Source organism: Strix aluco, chromosome 19, assembly GCF_031877795.1.
Source record: "Strix aluco isolate bStrAlu1 chromosome 19, bStrAlu1.hap1, whole genome shotgun sequence".
In the NCBI taxonomy this organism is placed as follows: domain Eukaryota; kingdom Metazoa; phylum Chordata; class Aves; order Strigiformes; family Strigidae; genus Strix; species Strix aluco.
Window position 1 is genome coordinate 16,784,122 of NC_133949.1, and position 24,230 is coordinate 16,808,351.

General features: G+C 51.5%; 1 protein-coding gene and 2 long non-coding RNA genes across 7 annotated transcripts; all 3 read left to right on the forward strand.

The window, feature by feature from the left end:
- Nucleotides 1–2,054: 2,054 nt before the first annotated feature.
- Nucleotides 2,055–9,519, forward strand: TEKT1 (tektin 1). Of its 2 annotated transcripts, none has more exons than XM_074845352.1 (8): nt 2,055–2,325; nt 5,163–5,408; nt 5,794–5,959; nt 6,222–6,350; nt 6,780–6,923; nt 8,155–8,377; nt 8,659–8,855; nt 9,132–9,519. In XM_074845352.1, the coding sequence occupies exons 2-8, from the start codon at nt 5,219–5,221 to the stop codon at nt 9,289–9,291; spliced, it is 1,209 nt and encodes a 402-aa protein (XP_074701453.1). In that variant the 5' UTR covers nt 2,055–2,325; nt 5,163–5,218; the 3' UTR covers nt 9,292–9,519. The 2 variants fall into 2 exon arrangements, with proteins under 2 accessions (XP_074701453.1, XP_074701454.1); XM_074845353.1 differs by lacking the exon at nt 2,055–2,325 and adding an exon at nt 4,212–4,357.
- A 1,458-nt stretch (nt 9,520–10,977) lies between these two features.
- Nucleotides 10,978–14,297, forward strand: LOC141932160 (uncharacterized). Of its 2 annotated transcripts, none has more exons than XR_012625749.1 (3): nt 10,978–11,064; nt 11,826–13,032; nt 13,185–14,297. It is a non-coding gene; the product is annotated as an uncharacterized LOC141932160 (long non-coding RNA). The 2 variants fall into 2 exon arrangements; XR_012625748.1 differs by lacking the exon at nt 10,978–11,064 and adding an exon at nt 11,486–11,657.
- Nucleotides 14,298–15,981: 1,684 nt separating this feature from the next.
- On the forward strand, nt 15,982–18,459 carry LOC141932068 (uncharacterized). 3 transcript variants are annotated; one of them, XR_012625735.1, is made up of 4 exons: nt 15,982–17,217; nt 17,305–17,345; nt 17,436–17,756; nt 17,842–18,459. It is a non-coding gene; the product is annotated as an uncharacterized LOC141932068 (long non-coding RNA). The 3 variants fall into 3 exon arrangements; XR_012625736.1 differs by having other exon boundaries at nt 17,999–18,459; XR_012625734.1 differs by having other exon boundaries at nt 17,436–18,459.
- The last annotated feature ends 5,771 nt before the right edge of the window (nt 18,460–24,230 follow it).

Sequence of the window (24,230 nt, forward strand, 5' to 3'; positions counted from 1 at the left end):
CAAATTCACCAGGGGGAATTTACAATCTTTCTGTAATTTAGCTTGTTTTCACAAAGACCCAAAAGCTATTTGTGCAGGTTCTCTAAAGTCTTCCCACTTCAGAGAGGTGATGGTAAAGATACCTGGTACTTGCCAGCAAACTGATTGCAGGGGAGTGGAAGACTGTAAGCTGATTTTAAGTGCTGGTGGTTCACATGTAAGAAGATGAGGGAGATGGTGCTATGACATAATTTTAGAAAAACCTACAGCTTTGTGCATTAAAAGAAGTCTGATCTATATATGAATAATGACTATTAGGTTGTATAATTAAACTGAAATTAATGTATGCCCCCTGCTGGATTTTTATTATTTTTAGTTTTTAAAAAATGCAGGTTGTGTGTGTATATATGACAGTAAACGTATTTAGCATGAGTGATAAAGAGAACAATATATTAAATCAGCATAGTATATGTTTTACACAGATGGAGTGTTTCCTGGCTTTTCTAATGTTTCTGCGCTGTATCCAAAATTCAGTACTATCTAAGGTGGTTTATTGGCCACTTGATCCTACTTTTAAAGGCCGGATCAATCAATTCTTTGCAAGATTTTCAAAATAATTTCAGCAGAGACATCACCTCCTTTTTAGAATTATGTCTGCGTATAGCTTCCCGCAGCAGGGAAGTCATCCTTGAAAGTACAGTAACTGGATGGATGCCTTTCATCACTTCTCCCTTTGTGTGACATTTCCAATCAAGTGTTTAAACATACGCTCAAAACCAGTGCAAACTCTTCAATACATGTAATTAGGTATAAAACTAACCCACATGTGGCTCAATTTGCGTCATTAATTTAAACCCGGCCTGGCTTACAGAGATGGTTTGTGTCCAAAATAAAAGTTGGCACTGCTTTATGTAAGGTGCATTTAAAATCCACTTTTGGTTATGCTAAAATAACTCTATGTCTAGATAAAGCCTCAGTGGAGTTAACATAGAATCAGAGTTTGGGTTGGAAGGGACCTTTAAAGGTCATCTAGTCCAACTCCCCCTGCAATGAGCAGGGACATCTTCAACTAGATCAGGTCCCTCAAGACCCCATCCAAAGCTGACTGTGATCCAGGGATGGGGCATCTACCATCTCTCTAGGCAACCTGTGTCAGTGTTTTACCATCCTCAGTGTAAAACATTTCCTTGAATCTAATCTAAATCTATCCTCTCTCAGTTTAAAACCGTCACCCCTCGTCCTATCCCTCCCCCCTGATCCAGAGTCCCTCCCCCGTTTCCTGTAGCCCCTTTCAGTCCTGGGAGGCCGCTCTAAGGTCTCCCCAGAGCCTTCTCTTCTCCAGCTGAACCCCCCCAACTCTCTCAGCCTTTCTTCATAGGACGTTATTCTGGACACTAGCGGAACACCAGAATTCAGACCTGTTATGTTAGACTGCTTTGCAATTTTGGCAAAATTGAAAGAAGCAGTTAATGATGCTGTGGTATCAGCTCAACCTAGAAAATGAGTCTACCTATGGTATTTTTCATGCGCCTAATAAGGAACATGGCAACACATTTAATTTAGTTCTAGTCTTATTAATGCTGGTTATTTAGACGTGTCCTCAGAAAACGTAAGGTATTTTTCAGACTCTGAGGACTCTGGCCACTTCTTCATAATGAACCTGGTTTTCATGTCCAGGTACAATTCACCAGGGTGAGGAACTGCTCCTTTGTAAAGTCCCTTGGGAAGGCCTTAGCGTGGGACACGCGTTGCGAGCAGCGTTTCGGCCGCACACAAGCTGGCATTCGCTTACCCATGCCTCCACACCGAGGAAGATTTGCTTTTTCGCCCCGCTGTGTCAGCTCTCGCATCCTGCGCGGGAAGGGCGGTGCAGGCTGCCGCAGGCCCCGCGCTGCCGCCCGCGCCAGGATGACGCCGCCCTGCGCTCCTTCGCGCGCCTGCGGGGCGGTGCTGCCCGCGCAGGCATGTAACCTCGCGAGAGGCGACGGGAGGAAGATATTGGGGGTGGGTGGGGGGGTGTGTATATATGGGGGAGGGATATATGGGGGAGATATGTGGGGGGGAGGGGGGTGCGGGGGGCTGAGGCAGGCGTGGTGCTGCTGGCGGGAGGTGGCCGGGGCGTGCGCGGCGGGGCCTTCACGGACGGTGGCGGCCCCGGTCTGCCTCGGGGTCATTTTCTCCCCTTCTAAATTGCTCGAGGTTTTCAGGAATTAAGACTTTTCACTTTCATTTCTTTCTAACTTGTCCTGATTGCGGAGCTGATTCCACCTGTGTTATTTGACTAACGGCGCATGGTTGTCAGCCTCAGGAAGTCTACAATGATTTAACCCCTGAAAACCATCTGAGGTAAAAAGAAAACTTTTCTATATTGTATAATTCCTATTGAAGGATCAATTGTAAATTTCGTATTACAGTTTAAAAGGAAATAATCTTTTATGGAAAGCTAACAAGAACAGATTTAGAGTTGGTAGCTACAAATGAATTACTTTGTGATGGTGTCGCTCACAAGTTGGGTCAGGAGAGCATCAGATACTGGGTTTTCAGAACAAAACTGCTTGAAGTGCCACAGGTCTCATAATAATGTCTTGGAGAGCCATCACTCAGGGATTCCTCAGCTTTCAAAGTGACTGAGCGTGTTTTCAGAAACATAAGACGTTAATTGTTCTCAACCGCCATTCAGCTATCTCAGCATTTTAGTTTATTTTGACTCATTTTGTTATCCCTCTTTACTTTGCTCATATTTCTAAAAGCCTTGGAATGTTACTAAGAGTACAGATAATAAACTTTTGTGGAAGATGACTAATATGTAGCCTGATGCATATTCTGTGACTCACGCTGGCCAAAGTAGACCTCTGTTGACACTAGCTTTGAGTTCAGATCTACTTAGGTCATTGGAAATCTTTCAGTTACTATGGAAATGGCTCCAGTTGTTGCTCCAGATGTTCATGTGACAAAATTTACTGCTTTCAGCTAACTCATTTTAGCATGTTATGTTAAGAATCTGTTAAAAAAATATTCATTAGGGGGAAAAAAAAGGTATATCTAGACCAAGAGGCACCAGAATGTACAAATCAAGGGACAGCCCACAGAAGCACTGCTCTATGTGCAAATAGTTGCAGACTTCATGTGTACAGTTACAGGTCTGCCTCAGTAGTGGTCTGTGTAATTGATTCTGGTCAGTGTTCAGCCTAGTCATAGTTTTGCTTTGCCTCATGTATCAAGAGCATGCTGAGTGTCTGTGTCCACAGCTTTCCACCCTCCTGCATCAGTTAACATATATTGTTCATTTTCCTTGCTTGCCTTGCAACCCGTTCTCTGCTGCTTCTTGAATCTCTAGCTCCTTCTCCTCTTAGGCTGATGGCCTCAGTTCTAATGTCAGCCCTTTCTTCTGAAGCCTGTATTTTTCTTTGGCTAACTGTGGAATACCTGTATTTTTCTGTAAGACAGTTTCCTTAGCAGAAACTCCTCTGGAGTACGCACAGATTTCTGTTTACATGGCAACTGGCATGAGAGGCACTGTATTTACCAGTTTTAATGATCGTTCATGAATTTAGCTACTGTTTGAAATTAAAGATCCTTAAGCAGCTTTCTAGCTGTCACTGCACTGTATTTGCAGCCAACAATTGCAGTTGCTTCCCACTTTTCTGTCTTGGACCAGCTCAGTTTCTTTTGACCAATGCTACTTGCTTCCTTATCACTTTGTAATCCCCTTGAACCTTGTTGGGAACTCTGAGAAACCCTGCTCTGATCTAGACTACATCAGGGCTGTATGGAGGGGACATAACTACCATCTGAGGTAATGCTCTTTTGTCACTTTAATTTCTTCTGTCTGGCTTACAATCTCTTTTATCCCAGGGAAGAATATAGTTGCCGCTGAGATGGAGCATACTGCTAAGGATATTTTATGAGTGACATTTTAGATAGCTAGGTACTTAACATGCCTTTCATTTGCTTTCACAATCTTTATGCATTTCTGCAATAAATCGATCAAAAATTACTATCCAAAGCTGTGGGAACTATCTCAAGTAATGTACAAAGAATACGTTTCTATTTCCAGCCAGATCTTAACTGGGAATGGGTGAAAGGAAGCGCCACTGGCTTGTGTGTGCTGTGCGTCTTCCACCTGGTGCAATAGCAGAAGGTTGCTAGAGGCAGTGTTGCTGTTCCCTTAGCAACTGCTTTGTTTACATTCCATGCTGTTCGGAGCCACCTCCTGGAATATTTAGTCGAACATTCTTAAAAAGAAACTATGTGCTGCTGCTGCTGCTGTGGAGATTGAGGCTGGAAGACAGTTGGGAGCAAACCCCTCTCAGTGAAGGGAAACTGAGGACGTGGCACTTAGCCAGAGTTTGACCTTAGGAGCGGTATCAGCCAAGAGGTGTGTGAGGGAGAAGGGGGATTACTTTAAGGGTACCTGTGCTGGAGTGTGAGCAAAGCTGTGTGTTGCTGAGGAGCAGCTGTGTGCATTTATGGTGAGGAGTTGTCTCAGGAATACTGGATGGGCATAGTGCAAGAAAGGAAAACTGATAATCAAACTGCTGCAACTTTGCGTGTATTTTGGTCACTGGTTTCACTCTACGTTAAACCAGTGTCCCCAGTATGCTTTGTTCTTTGTTCTGCTTTAGCCCTTCCTAGGCTTTTCCATTTCCTCATATACCTGCTATATTTCCTCCTTCAGCTTTTCAGGTCGTGGGTTTTTTTTAAGTAATGACCACTGCATTTCTTTTTTACAACCTAGGGTTCATCTGCCTCTCCAGCTGTATTCTTAAAAGGTGTTTACTTCTCTAACCTGTGGGAGACTATTTATCTTTCATATTTGCTCACTTTTTCTCAGTTTTCTGTGATTGTCCATTTAGTAATTCTGTCCTTCCTCACAGGTCTCCTTTTCTTTCTCTTCTTCCTCCTTTTGCAGACAGCCCATCTTTTCCTCTCAGTTCCACTTTCAAGCCTCTTACTCTCTCTTAGCTTCCATTCCCAAATTATTCTGTTTATTCATTCTCCCACTCCAAACTGTCTCCCCCACACCTTAGCAAAGTCTTGGGGAGTCTTGAGCAAGAATTCTTTCCTTTTCATACCTGTGTCATTTTGCAGGTGAAAGAGGCAAGAATTTTTCTCACCCTCGTGGAACTGCCTTCTCCCTTTCTTGCTTTTGCAGCCAAATATAATGTTATTCCTGTTCTCAGGTTCCACATTTCAAGAACCTGACCTGCGTTACATCCAGAAACTTTCCAAAAAAACAATGGCCAGACTGTTGCAAGCTCCACCCAAGTTTCATCCCTCAGAATGGGACATTGCGAACAAGATGCAGTGTGCCAGTACAGAGTCCCAGAAATCCAGGTCAGAGCACATGATGGCTGAGAGTCGGAGGCTGCTGGATGAAACAGAAAAGACAACTCAGAAAACCCAAAGTGATGTCAACAAGAAAATAGGTAATCCCATGTGTTCTGCAAGTGTCAAGATGAGTTATTGAGCTATGTGTTTAAGACGGACTTAAAAAATTAGTTGGTAGTGACTAGGACTCAATGCCATGCTCACTGATCTCATGGGAAAATTCAAAATATTTTAAAAAATATTTTGAGGTAGATGCTTTATTTTATAACGAACAAATGACTTCTCCAAAACACACAGAAAGCTATTCCAGCCAAACCTCCCGACACAGGGTTGCAAAACTGTCTCCACACATCATCTTACAGCACTACATGTGCTCCATTATGGAAGAAGTCTATTTTTAGCCATATCTGAGATCTGACCTGCAATGCTCTGGCATATAAAATGGGCTTGTATTAATACCTGTTTGCAATTTTCGTTCTGCAGAACAGAGGCGGGAAGAAATAAAATTCTGGAAGCGAGAATTAGATAACAAACTTGAACAAATTGTTCATGAGACAGAGGTACTGTTGACTTTCAAGACTAGGCTGGAGAAATCATTGGAGAGCTGCAAAGAACCACTGCTCATTGCCCAAAAGTGTCTCCTGAACAGGTGAGATGATTAAGAAGAAAAGCATTCCGAGTAATGAACCGTTAACAAGTAATAAAAAAGGCTGCAAACTAAGGGTCTGCCTCTTTGCAGTGGAGTCACAGTCTGATTTAGGTGTTATAACACTGGGGAGCCAAGGCCATAAAGGAAAAACTTCCCGTGTGGCAAGGAAAAGCCTTCAGTTTGTAAAGCTGGGCTTCATCATCCTTTGTTAGGTGCTTACATTTGAACAGTGTGTCTGATGGCTTTTCCTCTTTTTGTTTAGGCAGAGGCGAGCTGGGATTGACTTGGTGCATGATAAAGTGGAAGAGGAACTGCTGAAGGAAGCTGAAGTCCTCCAGGGGGTTATTGCTTTGCTTGGGCGTACATTGGAACAAACCAATGAGCAAATCAGGTGCAGAGGCAAAGAGCACAACTGAACACTGATGAGCTGAGAAGTAGGACAGCCACCATCCTGAGAAGTTGTAGAGCCAGGCTGAGCACAGGTCCAAAGTTACCTTCAGTGCTAAACAGTTACAGGAAAGCAGTCCTAGTTCATACCATGCGATCAGTAATGGTGAGAAGTCCTGTTTATTAGAACTCATAGTAGTTACACATGATCTCTGGTCTTCTCATGATCCATTCCTGTGCCTTTAATTCCAGTGGAAACTGTACCATCAATTTGTATGGAGGTGGCTTCATGCTCTAGATTTTGGGACTTTGCAGCTAACAGTTCATACATGAAGAATTCCATAACATCATTTGTATTACCTAATGCATGCATGTTAGGGACACCTGTGAGTGCCTACACTTTGGCTTAGAGTTTGGTTGTTTCTCCTCTTAGACTAAACCGTTCAGCAAAATACAACCTGGAAATGGATCTGAAGGACAAGTTCACAGCTTTGATGATCGATGATTACTGTGCTAGCCTCACAAACAACACTCCTGATATCAGATGTGCTGATAATGCAGTGAAAATAGAAGGAAAGTAAGTGGTTATTTAGTTCAATGAACGTGTGATAATTATACAGCTAGTATAAGCTGTTCCAGTAATAGCAAGAATAACGTAATTTTGTGTAAAATGGACTATATCTGTCCATCATCTGTCTGTTGGTAGATTGTTTTTTATACTTCTGTGTATCACTTTAATATCTGTGTAATATGTCTGTGAAATAAGCCACAATAATCATGTTCCCAATGAACAGCAGTTTACTAAAAGTTTTTGAGGCTCACAGTTAGCTAAGGGAAAAATATCACACATTGCTTAAACCCAGAATAGATTTACTAATCTAACTTCTTCTCCTCTCCCAGAGTGTCCTAGTGTGAAGAACACTGGTCTGGGACACATGAGGTGTGGAGTCAGTTTCTGACTCAGTCATTAACATCTCAAATATGCCCCTCCTGTGTGGATTAGTTAGTGTGAATGGTTTAGATGGAGAAATAGCTACCACAGAAAAACAGGTTGAGAACAGGACACATACTGAGAAAGCAGCGTGACAAACTTGGAACATCAAGAGACTGACAGTTTTTGCTTCTAGCATGTTAGCATGCATCAGCAACAGGTTGCATGACTCAGACCACACCCAGAATGGTGTTGGCTGATATATGCAAATGACAATTACAGCTTTATATATCCGTGCAATGAAACAAGGAACCCTCTGAGGATCTTTACAGACACGTGCCTGCAAGCCACTGGTGTTGAAGTATGACCCTCTAATTCTGGGGATGTAGTTGGGGGTTGTCTTCTCAACTGTTGCTCCAGCCAGGTGCTATAAGTGCCTGTCTTGTAGGTGGTGAACTGTGTGAGAGAATAAATGAATGTTTTATGTTAATAGTTATCTACTATTAGTAGTAACAGCTGAATTGTATTAGTAATAACAGCTTGCTTAATAAAAGGTGTTCCAAGAAATATTGGTTATTATCCGTGTTTCTCCCACAACAACTTAATCCTTTGTCAGGGAAAGAAAAGTTATAACAAAGTTGCTCTGTGACATTAGCAAATTCATTTCCATCCTACCCTTGCCTACTTTGTTCTGAAATGTTTGCGACAGAGAGGGTCTTTATTTTGTATCTGTATGATTTCCAGCACAACTGGCACTCACTGGCGCGGGCAGTTAATAATACTGCTTCGTTCTCAGTTTTGTGGAATCATAGATTTATGAAGTCACAGGGGGTCTGATGCTGTCAGTTGATGACCTTTTATTTTGAATCTCTTTCAGTTTTGTTAGCCCTGAAGACTGGATAAGTTTCTCAAACATAAATGTTGAAAAGGCTGACAAGCAGAGAAACAATTCTTTGGCACTAAGGGTGCTGATTGATGGCATCCTCTCACAGACAGCGAATGACATGCACAAGCAATGTGAGATGGTGAATGTCGCTTTTAGAAAAAGGGTGAAGGAAGTCAAGGATGCCAAGCACAAGCTAGAGACACTCCTTGCAGTGGTAAGTGGTAGGGGACAGTCAGCCAAAATGTGGAAACAATGGGCTTGGGTTATCTACCAGTTTTTTCAATCCAATGGCTTGAGCTACTTCGCTTTAAGAATTTTACCTTTACAATATTGGCAACCTTTGCCGCATTTTGCCTCCCCACTGCCATCCTTTGATGAAATAACAACATAATGACTGTCGCTGTGATTGTTTTACTGTAACTATTAAAGAGATGTTGATGATTTCACCCATTGTAAGAGACAGTGTGCAGCACTTCATTCTGTGGCTTTGTTAAGGTGCTGGATGAGACTGCCTCACAGGAGGTGAACATTGCAGCCTTAAAGAAAGCAATTGCTGATAAAGAAGGACCTGTTAAAGTGGCTCAAACCCGCTTGCAAGCAAGAAACCATCGCCCCAATGTGGAATTGTGTTATGACACGGTGCAAGACAGGCTGATTAATGAAGTTCAAGAGATTACAAAAAATATTCAAAGGTAAGTGGAAATAATGAAAGAGGGGAAAATCTGTGGTATAGGTTACTGAGTTAATTTAATGAGTCAGAGTGACATGGGTCCCAGTTATTCTCCCTAAAAGGTTGGGAATTGCTTTTGCCTTAAGGGCAGGACACTTTAAGGGAAGCTGCATGGATATTGTCTCTGTAAATCCCCTCTCATCTTTTTTTTTTTTTTCCCCCCTCAATTCTTATCCTGTATGAAAAAAAACCTATCCATGTGTTTTGAACTAATGTCTCTCTGTATTTTCCTTGTTAGATTAAAGGACACACTGGCACAGGCTGAGGCAGAGTTGAAAGGTCTGAGCCGCCGACAGCTTTCCTTGGAGGAGGAGATCCAGATTAAGGAGAATACATTGTATATTGATGAAGTGCTCTGCCTACAAATGAGAGAGTCTGTTTACATTAACAACTTCTGAAGCCATCATATTGGGAGACTGTGTGTGCTCCAAAGAGGCAGCTCCTGCTGAAATTTGATTGACAAACCTCCAGATTTATTGGTTGGGCTCAATGCTGTCCTGGTTCTAGTTGTGCAGGGTAACTAATACAGACCTAGTACTTCCAGCTATCTGTTTCATATCTATCTATGCTCAAGAACACTTGATGCAGTCTCCCACTTGGCAATAAAATTCCGGAATAAGAAGAAATGTCCCTCTTCCATGTTATTTATCTTGTGTGCAACAAATTATATCTCTTGCCAATGGAAGGTCTAGAAGCTGTGGAAGCTAGAGCAGGAGTCTCCTTATAAGTCACTTGTTGGAAAGCTGGGCAAGTGGGAGGGGCTGACTCTCAGGACTAGGTATGGTATGTTTTAAGGAGGTGGATTAGGCAGACGAAGGCACTGAGCTGCTCGCCTGACCCAGTGGCAGAACAGCCCCTCCAGCCCACCAAGTGTTGCATGTTGCGTGTTGCAGGCAGCATAGTGCTCGCTGGTGGGAGCGGCAAGGAGCGCAGCGCTCCGCGGCTGCCCGGATCAAAGACGGACCCTCCCGGGCTCTGCGGTCCCCTGCTGAGGACATCTCCCAGCCCAACGGGCCTCTCTGCTTTCCCTGCCGCACGGCTCGCCGCGCGCTGGAGGGCAGGCTGGGGAGGAACTTTGTGCAGCGTCTCTTCTCGAAGGGACAGGCCCTGCCCAGGGAGCCTCGTGTGGATGCCGGGGGAAGAGAGCAGAGCACCGGTAGCCCAGAGGTGAGGAAAGGTGCAAACAGCCCTGCAGAGCCCGCGGGTCCCCAGCACCACCAGATACTCTAAATAAAATAGAACAATCAGAAATGCCCCAATCTAGAAAAACAATTACAATAGCTAATGGGTACTTTAGGATATTGGAGAAAACATGTACCTGGATTCTCCATTGCCTGTCCACTGTATTTGCTTTTACAAAAAGGAAAACCGTAGAGTTGGGATTCAGAACATGAAGAAGCGATTAAAACTCTGATACTAGAATTAAAAACATATCTAAATTACAAATGCCTATTAATACTGACCCACTAGCATTACAGCAACCATTTAAACCTTCACCAATTTTAGGTGCACCCCCCCCTACCTCTAGCATGGGATGCTATTGACAATAATGGAGTAAACCAAAATCAGTACGAGATGGATTTATCCTGCATCCTAAGGGGTAACCTGTTCAGCCTCCCCCCCCCTCCACCCCGAGACAGTTCTCTTTTCTTTCCTTGAAGAACATCGACAACATCGACGGTGGGAAAGCTTATTTGGATGGTCACCACCACCAACAGGACTGTTTAATTCCATGTTTCACTCGGTCTGATTTTCCTAATTCTAACTTTAATATGTTTACTACTTCTAATAGTATTGTATATTAAGGTTTGGAGGATGGTTAAACAGATCACTCAGTTACAAAAGTATCCCTGTGTGTATACTTCCCTAAAATAATTTTTTTTTTTTAATAGAAGCTAATCAAACACAAAATTCCCTTCAGTTATAATTGGATTACGGCATCCTCCGCTTATAGGCAGAGAGGCCAGACGCAACCACACTGCCACTCTCTGGACAAGATCAAGTACTGTAGCCCAGGTAATAGACTGTGAGGGCGGGAAAGTCGCCGTGGGGGCGGAGCGGCCGCCTGAGGGGAAGGGGGCGGGTCCAGCCCCGCCAGACGCGGCCAGGAGCTCGGAGCAGACGGAGTACGTCGCAGTCGTCCCTGCGGGAAGCACTGGAGCACCAACTGGGTGAGAAAAGGCGATCTGTGAGGTTTTTTCGGGACGGGGGTGGGGAGGGTGGCCGGGATTCGGGTGGTGCTGTGGCGAGCTGTGTCTGGGTGCCGGCGTCCCTCTCAGACCCGATGGCGTCCTCCTGCCGTTGCAGCAACTGGTGGTGGAGAAAGAAGAGACAAACATCGCGTGCGGAAGGACCCGCAAGGCAAGAGAGAGCGGCAGGAGGAGCGGAGGAAGTCTGGGCAAAAAGTGGGAGAAGGGCGCTCCGGGCAAAGCGCCACTGTGAGGGGCGGAGCGGCCACCTGAGGGGAAGGGGACTGGAACCCGCCTGGGGGGGGGGGGGGGGGAGCGCCGTCGCTGCCTGGGGCGGGGGGAGCGCCGTTGCCGCGGGGGGGTGGGGAACGGTGGGGGGACAGAGCCGCCTGGGTTGGGGGGAGCGCCGTTGCCGCGGGGCGGGCAGTGGGTGGACTGGAGCCACCTGGGGGGGGGAGCGCTGTCGCCTCAGGGGCTGAGGAGGGTCTAAGGCCCCGCTGGACGCAGCCAGGAGCCTGGAGCAGACAAGTCCCCGTTGCAGTCGTCCCTGCAGGAAGCACTGAAGCACCAACTGGGTGAGAAAAGCCGATCTGTGAGGTTTTTTCGTGGGGGAGGGAGGAGGGGGGGGTGTTGAGGTATGGGGGGTGGGCCGGTGCACTGTGGGGACCTCCCTCCGTGGGCCGGCTTCCCTCTGTGCTCCGGGTGGGGGAGCTGGCACCTGACTGTACTCTCCTTCCAAGCAGCAGCTCCTGGAGAAGAAAGACGAGGCATCATGAGGAGCGGCGGGCTGAAGAGAGGAGCGGGGCGAGAGAAGGGAGCTCTGGGCAAAGGGGCCTCCATGTTACCGGGGCTGCGGTCGCACAAGACCGTTGCCGGCACCTTTGGTGTCCTGGCCAGCACTATGCTGAGTGACCTCCCTGTAAGCAGGGCTCGGGTCTCTGGTCTTTTGCCATCTTGCCCCACGGTTTGGCTGCCCGGAGAGAAGGGTGGCCCTGTAAGGAGAACGAGCAGCGCTGTCTCTGCGCTGAGGGGGAAATGGGGCTCTCCAGACCCCACGCCCGCCCTGTAAGCAGGGGAGGGCTGTTTCCCCGGCCCTGGCGGCTTTCTGGCTGCTGGCGGCCTGGCCGGCATGACCCCCTGGAGTCGGGGCGTGTCACGGCATTTGTCCCTTGGCCACCTGTGAAGCCCCATGGCATGTTGAGTCCCTGTGGGCTCCGTGTGTCCTGGGAGGCAGGTCTGGGGCTCTGCTCTCCTGCTCGTGGGAAGGGGTGGCTCCCCAGACACTGGCTGCACAGAGCTCGCTCTCTCTTCCGGGAAGTTTTGTTTGTCCCTGTCTGTGTCTGTGTGCCTGCCTGCGTCCGCGCGAGTGAGTGAGCGAGCGAATGAGCTGCTCGTTTAGGCCCCTGTTGAAATCGCTGCAGTGTACTTAGCTTAAACTTCCCAGGAGGGAAAGAAGGGCTCTGTGCAGCAACAGAGGGTCGGTCCCCTCTGAGCCCGCTAGCGGAGGGCGAGTCCCGGCTTGCCCCTCCTTTCCAAGGACAGAGTGAAGCCGCGTGGCCGTAGCGCGGCCAACGTGCGACCCACCTGTAGTCAGGGCCCGGGTCTCTGCCTGGGTGGCTGCCTGTCCTGCTGGCGACCTGCCAGCGTGCCCGCTCTGTACTCGGGGCGAGTGCCACGAGCCGTGGAGCCCTCTGTCCCCAGGAGCCGCTCAGCCGCCCTGTAAGCAGGGCTGGGCAGGCTGCTTTAGTAAGTCTGGGGCTGGCCAGTGACCTGCAGCCCCAGGCACTCTGCAGTCCCGACAGCGGCTCGAGCCCCCTGTAGGCAGGGGCACAGCTTCTTTGGCCGCTGTTTTGCGTGCCCAGCTTCCATTTGCCCAGAGTGCCCGACTCCAAGCCCAGCTCCAAGTGCCGGCTGGGACTCCACATGTGGCAGCCCCGGAGTGCCGATTGGGTGAGAAAAGCTGATCTTTGAGGTTTTTTGGGGGGAGGGGGGGTGGGGGGTGTTAGGGTATAGGGGGTTGCGGGTGGGAGGGCGGACGGGATTCGGGTGATGCTGTGGTGAGCGTCCCTCTCAGACCCAACGGCGTCCTTCTGCCATTGCAGCAGCTGGTGGTGGAGCAGAAGGAAGAGACGACCATCGCGTGTGGAAGGACCTGCAAAGGCAAGAGCGAGCCGGGGGAGGAGTGGCAGCGGGCTGCCGAAGAAGCAAGAGAAAGCACTCCTCAAGCATCCCTGCCCCTTTGGGGATGTTTTCTGTGCCTCTTGAGCAGGTACTTGGCTCCTGGCAGTTCTCCAGAGTTTTAGAAACTGCTCCAATTCCACCTGAAGATGACTCGACTTCCTGAAGTTGTCTGAAAACGCCTTTTTGTACTTTGACGTGGCCGCACCAGCTGTGGGGAGTGGGAGGGCTCTGCAGCCACCCGAAGTGTCCTTTGAGGCTGTGTGGCATGCCAGGGGAAGAGCAGTTGGGAGCAGGGATTTGGAGGTGATTTTCCCTGTTCTGAATGCTTCTCTTTCAGCACCTGCACGGTTCTGATGTAAAAAGTGGAAGTGTTGAAGCCTGAGCAACAGGCCCTGAGCTTATGCTGCTAACTCAGTATGTAATCATTAGTGAGATACGTATGGAAGACGTAGCTGTCTTGAATGTATATTTATCTTTTTTTGTGTGTGGATAAAATAACAGGGTCATGGAGACCGTTGTCTGTCGCTGTGGCCTGATGCGAGACCTTGCGCCTAATCCAGTTAGATAAGCAGAGGAACTCCCTTAGCTTCTCCCCTGAGCCCTGGCCAGGCTCTGAAGGAATCTAATGTGAGATTGAAACCAGATATTTCAGCTCAACTCAAAGGTGCCAGCTATTCTGGCTTGCTGATTTTTGGGTATATAAGGCTGGACCCGCTCACAGCAACTTTGGAAGCCTCACCTACGGGTGAACGCACCGTGTAGGACTTCCCACTTGCCGGGAAAGGCTCTCCAAATCCTCGCTGTAACCGGGGCTGCCCAGCACCTGCAGGTCTGGATGATGGGAACGGGTGCAAGTGGTGATGGGTCTTTCTTAATCGCTATTCCCTCTCTCTCGGGTAGTAATGATTTGATGCATTACCCTGTATTTTCCTGTTTGTTTGAGTGCACTATTCTGTGTTTTCTTACTGTATGTTTTCTGTATTATCCTGTTATATTATTTAGTTATTTCTAGTAAAAGACGCCTGCGCTTTTCACTCTGGTGTCCGAGTTTAATTGATACCCTAATCAGCAAAACACGGGGAGATCAGGTGGTGGTTTCCAAAGATGAGGTTGGTGGTGGGGCGGTGTCGCCGTAGGAGCAATTTTATGTTGGTTTGGCTTTGGGCTGAGCTGTAGCCGGTGGTGCGCTAGTTCCTGGCAAGGGGATAGAAGGGTGAGCTGTCAGGGCCAGCCAGAGCCGCGGCTGCGCGTGTTCTGCACGGGACTGGTGTGCAGAGCAAACTGGGGAGGGTTTCTGAGAACGGACAAGGCCCCGGCCCCCCCGACCGTCTCGGCCTCCATCCTTCTGCATCTTGAGGCTGAGGAGGGCCGTCAGTAACTGCAGTGTTCCCATCTGCTTCCGAGAAGCGCTGCAAACCTGCGCCTTAGGAAAGTCAAAAGAAAGCGTCACCGCCGCAAACTTGCGAGTTTGAGTGCCGCTTCCACAGCGAAGGTGTTCGTCGGAGTGGACTGGGGTAAAATTGCTCCCCAGTTGGGGGCAAAAGCAGGAAAGGTTCCTTTTGAGAAATGCAAGGTGCTGCTACCAGTAAAGGTGTAAATGATCAGCACGACCGCTTCACTTCTTAACCTTCTATTTTAATGCTGTTAAAGTTGAGACAGACCCTGGAACGTGCCTGAGCGAATTGCCAAGAAGTGCAGCACACCCGTGAGCTCCGTGAAGGAAGTGAAGCAGCAGCTGCCACTCTGCAACCATGGAGTGTTTTCCTCGTTTTCCTCCACTCCCTTCCCTTCTCCTGAACTTTCTCTAATAAAACTTGAGTGGTTCAGGAAGGGTTTGCCCTGCCTGTGCTCGAACTTGAGGCAACGGAGCCCCGTTGTGCTCATCTGGAGCTCAGAAGTTGTGTTGGCAGGTGAGTGCTGGCGAGTGGGAGTGGAGGTGGCCGGGGGCAATATCCCCCTCGGGGGCAACTCTCAGAGAAGATAAAGGTTAAACTGCTCCGACCAGCTCTTCAGTATTCTCTGGTTTCTTCCTCTGCCCCTTGCAGGCTTTCGACAGTGTCCTTTATCCCTGAGGTAACCCCTCGGGTTCCCCATGTTTGTTGTATTTCTGTTTAAGTATTTTCTCAGGTTCATGCACTCGTGGTCGCCACACACTAGTTCTGGGGTCTTCTCTGCCCGGTTAAAATCACCTGCTTGTATGGCTTCTTGTCGTGTTACTGACAACAGTGGAGGCGGTTCAGCCTGAGCAGCGACTGTCCTCGTTAGTTGGCAGTGCTCACGATCTTCATACTATGTCTTCATTTCATTCTCTTTGGGGGAAAAAAAAAAAATCAAGTTAATCAGTTTTACTGACTGCGCATGCGCCGCGGCGGCCCCGGGTCTGGAGGACTGGCAGCTCCTAGAGCGCGAGTTCGGGGGACTGAGGGGCACTTCAGGCGGTTAATCCCGGTGCTGGTCGCTATAGTTACCGCGGGGGGGGTGGGGGGCGTGGGGTGTAGCGTGGGCCGGGCTGGAGGAGTCGCAGGGGCGGGCAGTGAGGCTGTGGGCAGCGGCCCCTCCCTGTCCGGGGCGGTGCTGGAGGAGGAGCCGGTGCGAGCCGAGGGAGCGGCAGAGAGAAGGCGAGCGGGGCCGCGCGGTCGGTCGCCTGGCGGCTGCCGGGAAAAGCCGCGACGGGGGGGGCCGCGCGGTGCGGCGGGACCGGGGGCAGAAGCCGCTCGTTCTGACCTCTCTTCCCTCTAGCCGTGCCTCTGTTCGTTCCCTGTCCCTCTGATGACGTGTTTACTTGGTTCAGATCCCCTCGGGATTTAATCGTCATGTCCCCCATCCTTTTTCTGTCTCTCTGGCTCCCTCGGGACAGTTCTCCTCCCAGTCACGATGCCTCCCAAGACCTTCCTTGTGGTCCGGTTCCGTCCTGTAGCACTTTGTGGGGCCATCTTTGAGCCACAAACAAACAAATTTGTTGCTCTGTGCTAGCCAGGATTCCCGTGTTTAGTTCCCAGCCACCCAAGACCACCTGTACTCTGCTCAGGTGATCACCCGAGTTCCTCCTGGTTGTCCCTCAGCCTTCGTTTATCCATCAGCCCCGCCCCCATGATCCCTCTCCTCACAGTCGCAGTGCCTGCTGAGACCTCCCTTGATCTCCACAGCACCTTGTAGCACTCGATCTCCTTTTCTCTCTCTATCGTTCTGTCAGAGCCTCCCTCCTTTCTTTGCTGTGCAGCGCTCCTTTTTCTTTCTCTCTGCCATCGAGGGTGTATCCGTTTGGTTGTTCTCTGTCATCTGTAGTTTGCCCAGCTGCCCTCCTGAGACTCCAGGGCCCTCGCTGTGTCTGCAAGGCTTCTTTTCTTATCCTGCCCCCTCCTAACTCCTCTGCTCTCTATAACAATGTCTTCTGAGTCCTTTTGCGTACTCCACCGCACTCTTGTGGCACTTTAGCTCCCTTTGGATTTTGTTTTTTGGTGCTCTTCAGAGCACTCTTCTCTTACTCTGTGGTGTGTCAGTCTGCACATATCTGGGTGCCTGGGGGCACAGCAATGTCAGTCAGGGGAAGAATAGCACTAAGAGTCTGTAGTTAATGTTGATTTGCCTGGACTGTTTAGGTACAGCCCGTACAGCCCCCTCAGAGCAAGCAGCCCTCAGCAGCAGGCAAGGATGTCACGGGGATGACGGGAGCTATCTGGGAGAGGCTGCGGGAGTGGTAGTTGAACAGATGGAATCTCAAAGGTGTTAAGGCTTGTGTATGTAGGGCTTAATGCTGTTTTGTTTTTATGTTTTTTTTTAATGGCAGGCTGTAATGAGACCCTAGACAGTGTTCCTACATGGAGTCAAGAACTCTGGAATTGTTAAGCTGTCACTCAGCATCCAGGTGACTTGCTTAAAAGTTTTTTTCAGATCCAGAGGGACAATACATGCACCAAAGAGTGACAGAGGCAGCGAGCAGAGCACTGTAAGAAGGTGGGTCAGCATGTGGTGTCAGAGGAGAAGACGTGACTGGTTGCTACATGACTAGCTTATTGGTTTGGGGTTTTTTTTATTTTGAAGGTGCAAAGCAGGATATCGACACTGGAGGTGACTCGGGCAAGGTGAGACGAGTGGGCTGAAGTAGCAGTTATTTTTCAGGTGTCGTACTGTTGGTGTAGCTAGAAGCATCTCCTGTTGTCTGTGTCTTACAGGTGGTACCCAGGCCTTGACGTGGCGACCAGTAAATGTCAGAGGCAGGGTGGGTGAGCGGCCAAGGTAACGGGGCAGGAGATGGCAGTCGGTGGGGGCAGGCTGCAGGTTCAGCTTGTGCCTCTCACTTTGGTTTTTGCAGGTGCCACATGTAGGCTGGGAGGGGCGAAGCCGCGTGCCGCTGAGCAGTCCAGGACAGCGAGGCGGTTGTCAGCTGGGTCAGGGTTTTCGTGCAGAGAATCAAGTGGCAGCTCGATGAAGCATTTCTGTTTGGTTTTGCAGGTGCCGGGCAGGCTGCCTTTGGAATCGGATGAGTGTTTGAGGTGAGCTGGGTAGTAGACAGGAGGAGCATGGGGCTGGTGATTTCTCACAAGCACAGTGGTAGCTCTCTGTCTTTTGGTATCGTAGGTGCCACGGGCCACGCTGGCCGCAGCGTCCGACACTGGACTCTGCGCAGAGCAGCTGAGCGGAAAGCCCCATGGCTGTTGAGGTGGAGGGTGTTGTGGCAGAGGTGTGTCAGCTGATGTGATGCTGACTGCTGGCACTGTTTTTTTTTTTTTTGCAGATGATGAAGAAGAACCTGGCAGCTGCAGGAATATCCTGGTTAGCTGATGTGATTTTTGTTGAGGATGGATTCAGACCCCTGGGCCTCTGAAAGCTGAGTTGAGGGATCAGGGACCACTGCCCTACAGTGTCTAATCTTGACTTCAGTTAGAAAGAGACTTTACAAAATGGAAACCTTTCTCAAAGAAGTTTCATTTTATGAATTTCCCATCAGAGTGGATCTTCAGAGATGATGTATTTGGCAGTAGTACTCTTGGGTGGTGCAGCTGGCCAGATGTCCCTGCTAATTATGGAACACACCACCACCCCCCCCCGTCAAGTTGTCCGTGTGTATTTTGGAGATAGACAGTCTAATGGTATCAGCTCACAGCTGGGCGAGTTCAGGGAATGCAAAAGGAAAATCAAATACTTACACATCTAATAAAAACACTTCTATAAGCATATGCCCACCTTTATACTAAAGAGTGAAGGACTGAGCTTTATTCTTTATTCTTTGTTTTACTCTTTAAAGTTTTACACTTCACTTCTGATTTTATTGACCCAGCAAGCAGGATGTGCAGCAGCAGCAGCAGCAGCGCAAGGGCCGTGGCTGTCGTGGCAGATCCGTCAGCCATAGGTTGTGATGGCGGTACGACCTCATCCTGCAGCCTCGCGGGGTTCCCTCCCTGCAGCCCTGCTGCATGGATGGGATGAGACATTCTGACACCAGCAAGAGCGTTTGCTTTTATGGGCAGGATGTGCTCGGGATCGTATCGATCGGCCTTGCTGGTGGTTTGAGGAGGTGAAATCGCTCCGGCCTTGCCAGGGTGTGTTGTATGTGGAGCTGACCTGTTCACAAAGAGTCCTGCCTGAGCTCCACTGCTATCCTGACCCTTGTTCTGATGGAACTTTCTTCTGTCTTATTTTTCAAGATGCCGGAATAGAATTTGGGGTTTTTGTTTTTCAGGTGTGTTGTTGTAAGCGTCTCCTTGATGCTCGACAGGTCCCCTGGGCCAGGTTTGCCTGCCGGCCGTTAACCCCCTGACAGCGGGGCCAGCCCTGTGTCGCTGCCACGGCACAAAAATACCCCAAGCATCCTGATTCAGGGTCTGCAACGGGAGGAAAAAAACCCCAGTTTTTTTTGGAAAATAACCTTCATTTTGGGGCTCCTGGGAAAGCCAAACCTGCCTGGATTGGTGCAGCTGGAGAACAGAAAACCCCTTTTCATGCACAAAACCAGAAATCACCAATTTTGATGTTGTGGAGAAGTGCTGAAAAAAACCGAAGTGGAGTATTTCGGAAAAGCACAAAACCCCCAGTTTTTGTGTTACAGAAATAAAACCAACCAATTTAGGGAAAATCTGGGGTGAGACGCCGGCTGTTTGAGGGGCATTTCTGGGGGTTCTCTGGTGTGGATTATCCCGGGAGGGTCAGTTTTCCAGAGTGGATCATCTATTGGGGTTGTCCCAGGTGAGTGGTTAAAATCGCTTATTGCATCCCAGCGATCGCACATGCCCGCTGGCACCGCCGCATTCCTGCTCGTTGCTGCCACGGTGTGGCCAAAAGCGGATACTGCATCCTGGAATTCCGCCCCCCCCCCCCCGCCCCCCACTGCGCATGCGCGGATGCGCGGTGACTGCCTCTGCCTCCTCCAACCCAGTGCGCATGCGTGACTTCTGGACACGCCCCGGGCTACTGCACATGCATGGTGGTTGGCTCCGCCCCCGCTGGCTCCGCCCCACGCCCAGCACGCAGGCGCGGCTCCTGGCTCCGCCCCCCGCCCTGTGCGCATGAGCGGCTCCTGGCTCCGCCCCCGCCCACGATGGCTCCGCCCCCGCACCCACCGCGCATGCGCGGCTCCTGGCCACGCCCCCCCACCCACCGCGCACACGCGACTCCTCGCTCCGCCCACGCCGGCTCCGCCCCCCGCCCAGCGCGCACGCGCGGCTTGTGGCTCCGCCCCCCGCCCGCGCCGGCTCCGCCCCCACCCAGCGCGCACGCGCAGCTTGTGGCTCCGCCCCCACCCACCGCGCACGCGCGGCTCGTGGCTCCGCCCCCCGCCCCCGCCGTCTCCGCCCCCACCCAGCGCGCACGCGCGGCTCCTGGCTCCGCCCCCCCGCCCACGCACAGCTCCTGGCTCCGCCCCCGCCCACGATGGCTCCGCCTCCGCACCCACCGCGCATGCGCGGCTCCTGGCTCCGCCCCCCCCCGCCCACCGCGCACACGCGACTCCTCGCTCCGCCCACGCCGGCTCCGCCCCCCGCCCCCCGCGCACGCGCGGCTTGTGGCTCCGCCCCCCGCCCACGCCGGCTCCGCCCCCCGCCCAGCGCGCACGCGCAGCTTGTGGCTCCGCCCCCACCCACCGCGCACGCGCGGCTCGTGGCTCCGCCCCCCGCCCAGCGCGCACGCGCGGCTCCTGGCTCCGCCCCCGCCCACGATGGCTCCGCCTCCGCACCCACCGCGCATGCGCGGCTCCTGGCTACGCCCCCCCCCCCCCCCCCCCCCGCCCACCACGCACACGCGACTCCTCGCTCCGCCCATGCCGGCTCCGCCCCCCGCCCAGCGCGCACGCGCGGCTTGTGGCTCCGCCCCCCGCCCCCGCCGGCTCCGCCCCCCACCCAGCGCGCACGCGCGGCTCCTGGCTCCGCCCCCCCCGCCCACGCGCATCTCCTGGCTCCGCCCCGTCCACGGAGGCTCCGCCCCCGCCCACCGCGCATGCGCGACTCCTCACTCCGCCCCCCGCCCACCCCGGCTCCGCCCCCCGTCCACGCTGGCTCCGCCCCCGCCCCGCGCATGCGCGGATCGTGGCTCCGGCCCCCGCGCACGCTGGCTCCGCCCCCACGCCCCCCGCGCCTGCGCGCCTCCTGGCTCCGCCCCCCACCCACCGCGCATGCGCGACACCTCGCTCCGCCCCGTCCACGCCGGCTCCGCCCCCTGCCCAGCGCGCACGCGCGGCTCCTGGCTCCGCCCCCCGCGCACGCGCACGCGCGGCTCCTGGCTCCGCCCCCCGCCCCCGCTGGCTACGCCCCCCGCGCACGCTGGCTACGCCCCCCGCCCCCCGCGCACGCGCGGCTCCTGGCTCCGCCCCCCGCCCACTCTGGGTCCCCCCGCCCCCCGCGGCTCTTGACTCCGCCCCCCCGCCCACGCTGGCTCCGCCCCCCCCCCCCGGGACTGGAGGACTGGCAGCTCATAGAGCGCGAGTTCGGAGGACTGAGCGGCACTTTAGGCGTTTAATAACGGTCTTGGTCGCTATAGTTACTGCGGGGGGGGGGGAGCGTGGGCCGGGCTGGAGGAGTCGCAGGGGCGGGCAGTGAGGCTGTGGGCAGCGGCCCCTCCCTGTCCGGGGCGGTGCTGGAGGAGGAGCCGGTGCGAGCCGAGGGAGCAGCAGAGAGAAGGCGAGCGGGGCCGCGCGGTCGGTCGCCTGGCGGCTGCCGGGAAAAGCCGCGACGGGGGGGGCCGCGCGGTGCGGCGGGACTGGGGGCAGAAGGCGCTCCGCGGTGGGGCCGGGCGGCGGTGGTGTTGCCCGGAGCCGCGCTGTGGCTCTCGGAGCTGTGTTCGGCCGGGCTTGTAAGAGCTGAGAGACACCCGCGTATTCTTTTAGGGGGACGACTGGAGCTACAGAAGAAGAAAGGGAAGAGAGAAGGAGAAAGAAGGGTCTGAAGTGGTAAATTTCCCTGGCAGTGCTGAGAGCAAGAGCTGTGGTGAGTCCTGGGACCATGTGGTCCTGCAAGCCCCTCGAGTGCATGTGGGCCCTCCCCTGTTGCCCTCTCTATCCCACACTGATGTGATTTTTTTTTTTTTTTGCTTCCCTTTACCTCTGCTCTCCTCTCTTCTGTCCTGCTCCCTCTCCCTCTTTCTCTCTCTTCTTCTAGCTCTGCCTCTTTCTTTTTCTCTCCATGATATTGTCCTGCTTCCTCTCCTTTTTTTTCATTCTCTGTCTCGCTCCTGTAACCTAGTGCTGGTTTTTTCCTTTTCCCGTTCTTCATCCTGATTGGCATTGATCCCTTTTCTCCCACAACTTCTCTGGCCTGCTCCCACTCATTCTTTTTCTCTCTGTGCCTGCACGTGCTGCTATGTGTCCTTGACTGCCTATTGCCCTCCCCCCTTCTCCACCTCTATCTCTTTGTCTTGCTCACTGACGCTCAACCCCCTCATTCTCTATCTCCCTGTCCCCGTCCTCCACCCTCTTCACCTCGCCCTCTCTCGGACCCTTTGTGCTGCTCCCTGCCTCGGCTATTGATTGCTTCATGTGTCTTATGTGTTCCTGTCTTTTCTCATGCTCCACCTCTCTGTCATTCTCCCTGTTGCTCTTGCTGGTTCTAGGCCAGCATCCTGCTCTGTGTCCCTCTCCCTTCCGCAGTGGTCTCCTGCTCTCTGGCTCCCTGTCCCTCACCTCTCTTCTAGATGCCTCTGTCCTGCCTCCTCTGTTTTCTGATCCCTCTGGCCTGCTACTCATCGCTGGCTTGGCATTCTTTCTCCACCTCTCTCCTGTCTCTCTCCTCATCTCTCATTTGCTGCTGTTCCTTTCTCCATCACTGCCTGTCCCTTTTCTCTTCTTCTCTCTGTCCTCCACCCTCTCCCAAACATTTTGCCTGTAGAGCTCCATACCACTGCCTGTCCCATTGTTTCTTGCTATATCCCCCTGCCCAGCTCAGTGTCCCGTTATTTCTTGTGTTGTGCTCCCTGGCTTTTTTCAAATCCTGCAGCCCAGCCATGGTTTTAATCCCTCCCTCTAGTTGTCCTGATCTGTGTGGATTTTTCTCTCTCTTATTTCCTCAACCACTCCAGCTTGTTGTTTTTCTCTCTCTTATTTCCTCAACCACTCCAGCTTGTTCTGTACCTTTTGTATCGCTCTCACTCCTCTTTTCAGTCCATTTCTCTCTCGATCCGTCTGTTCTGCTCCTCGCTTATCAGTTTCTCTCTCTTTCCTCTGTCCTACTCCTGCATGTAGTGTGTGATTGAGTGAGGTTCCGTGTCTAGCAGGCCTCATCTCGTAAGAGCTGTGAGATGCCTACATATTCTCTGAAGTGGAGGACAGCCAGGCAACTGGAGCTACAGAAGAGGAAGGGAGAAGACAAAGAGAAGGAAGAGTCTGACCTGTCAAATTCTCCCGGCAGCACTGAGAGCTGCGGTAAGTCCCGAGCGCTCGGGGCCCTCTCATCCCTCTTGTGTGTCCTGGTCCCTCCCTGTCTTTCTCCTAGACTCCTCTCTTTCTGATGCTGCTCAGCTTTTTTTGCTCAGCTGTATCTTCCTTCTCCATCTTGCTTGGAGCATCTCCCTGTCCCCGTCTTGTAGGTCATCCCTCTCTCTGCCCTGTACCCTGCCACTGTTGTTGCCTTTCTTGATCCCTCTCTGTCCAGCTCCCTGTCCCTATCGATTAATTCCTCCCTCTTCTTCCTGCACCTGCTGCTATTTCCTGTGATCTCCATCTCTCTCTGTCCGACTCCCTGTCCCCAGATTTTCATTCCTACCTCCGCCCCTCATAGCCTGTCTGGCCTTTTTCCTCGGTGTCTTTCTCTCTGGCTGACTCCCTTCTGCTATTTTTTATTTCCTCCCTATCCATCTTGTTGCCCATTGCTCTTTTGTCTTCTCTCTCCATGTCTCTCTGTCTGTCTTCCAGTCACTGTTCTTTAATTCCTCCCTCTTCCCTGTAGCTTGCTGCTATTTTTTTTCCCATTCTCCATCATGCTCTGTCTGGTGCCCTGTCCCTATTTATCAATTCCTCCCTCTCTGCCTTGTAGCCTGTCTCTTTTCCCCATTTAATTTTTGCGTGTCTCTCTGTCTGGCTCCTTGTCCCTGGTTTTTGAATTCCTTCCTCTGTGCCCCATACCCCGCGTGATCTTTTCTCTTGCGTGGTCTGTTTCTGGCTGGCGCTCTGTTTCTATTCAGTAATTCCTCTCTTGATGCCTTGTAGTCTGTTGCTTTTGTCCTTTCTTCATCTCACTGTCTCTGTTTCCTCTGTTTTAGAATTCCCCCCCTCTTCTTTCTGTATGCATTGGTATTAGTTTTTGTCTCCAGGTCTGTTTTTTACTGTCTCTCTGTCCCTGTTTCCTAATTCTTCCTTCTCTGCCCTGTAACATGTAGCTCTGTGGTTTGATTTGCGTTCCTCCCCTGCCCTTTCCCTCCATTGTTTGCTGTCCTGACTCCCCATCGCTGTTGCTTTTTCCTCCCTCTGTGCCCTGTTCTTTGTAGCTTTGTCTTTTGCCATCTCTCTTGGTCTAGCTCCCTGCCCCTAATATTCTTTTTTCCTCCGT

What these genes read in the sequence shown, in the direction of transcription:
- TEKT1 (XM_074845352.1), top strand. Translation starts at nt 5,219, where the DNA reads ATGGCCAGACTGTTGCAAGCTCCACCCAAGTTTCATCCCTCAGAATGG. An exon ending in CAAACCAATGAGCAAATCAG is followed by an intron (nt 6,351 to 6,779) that starts GTGCAGAGGCAA and finishes TTCTCCTCTTAG; the next exon opens with ACTAAACCGTTCAGCAAAAT. An exon ending in GCAGTGAAAATAGAAGGAAA is followed by an intron (nt 6,924 to 8,154) that starts GTAAGTGGTTAT and finishes AATCTCTTTCAG; the next exon opens with TTTTGTTAGCCCTGAAGACT.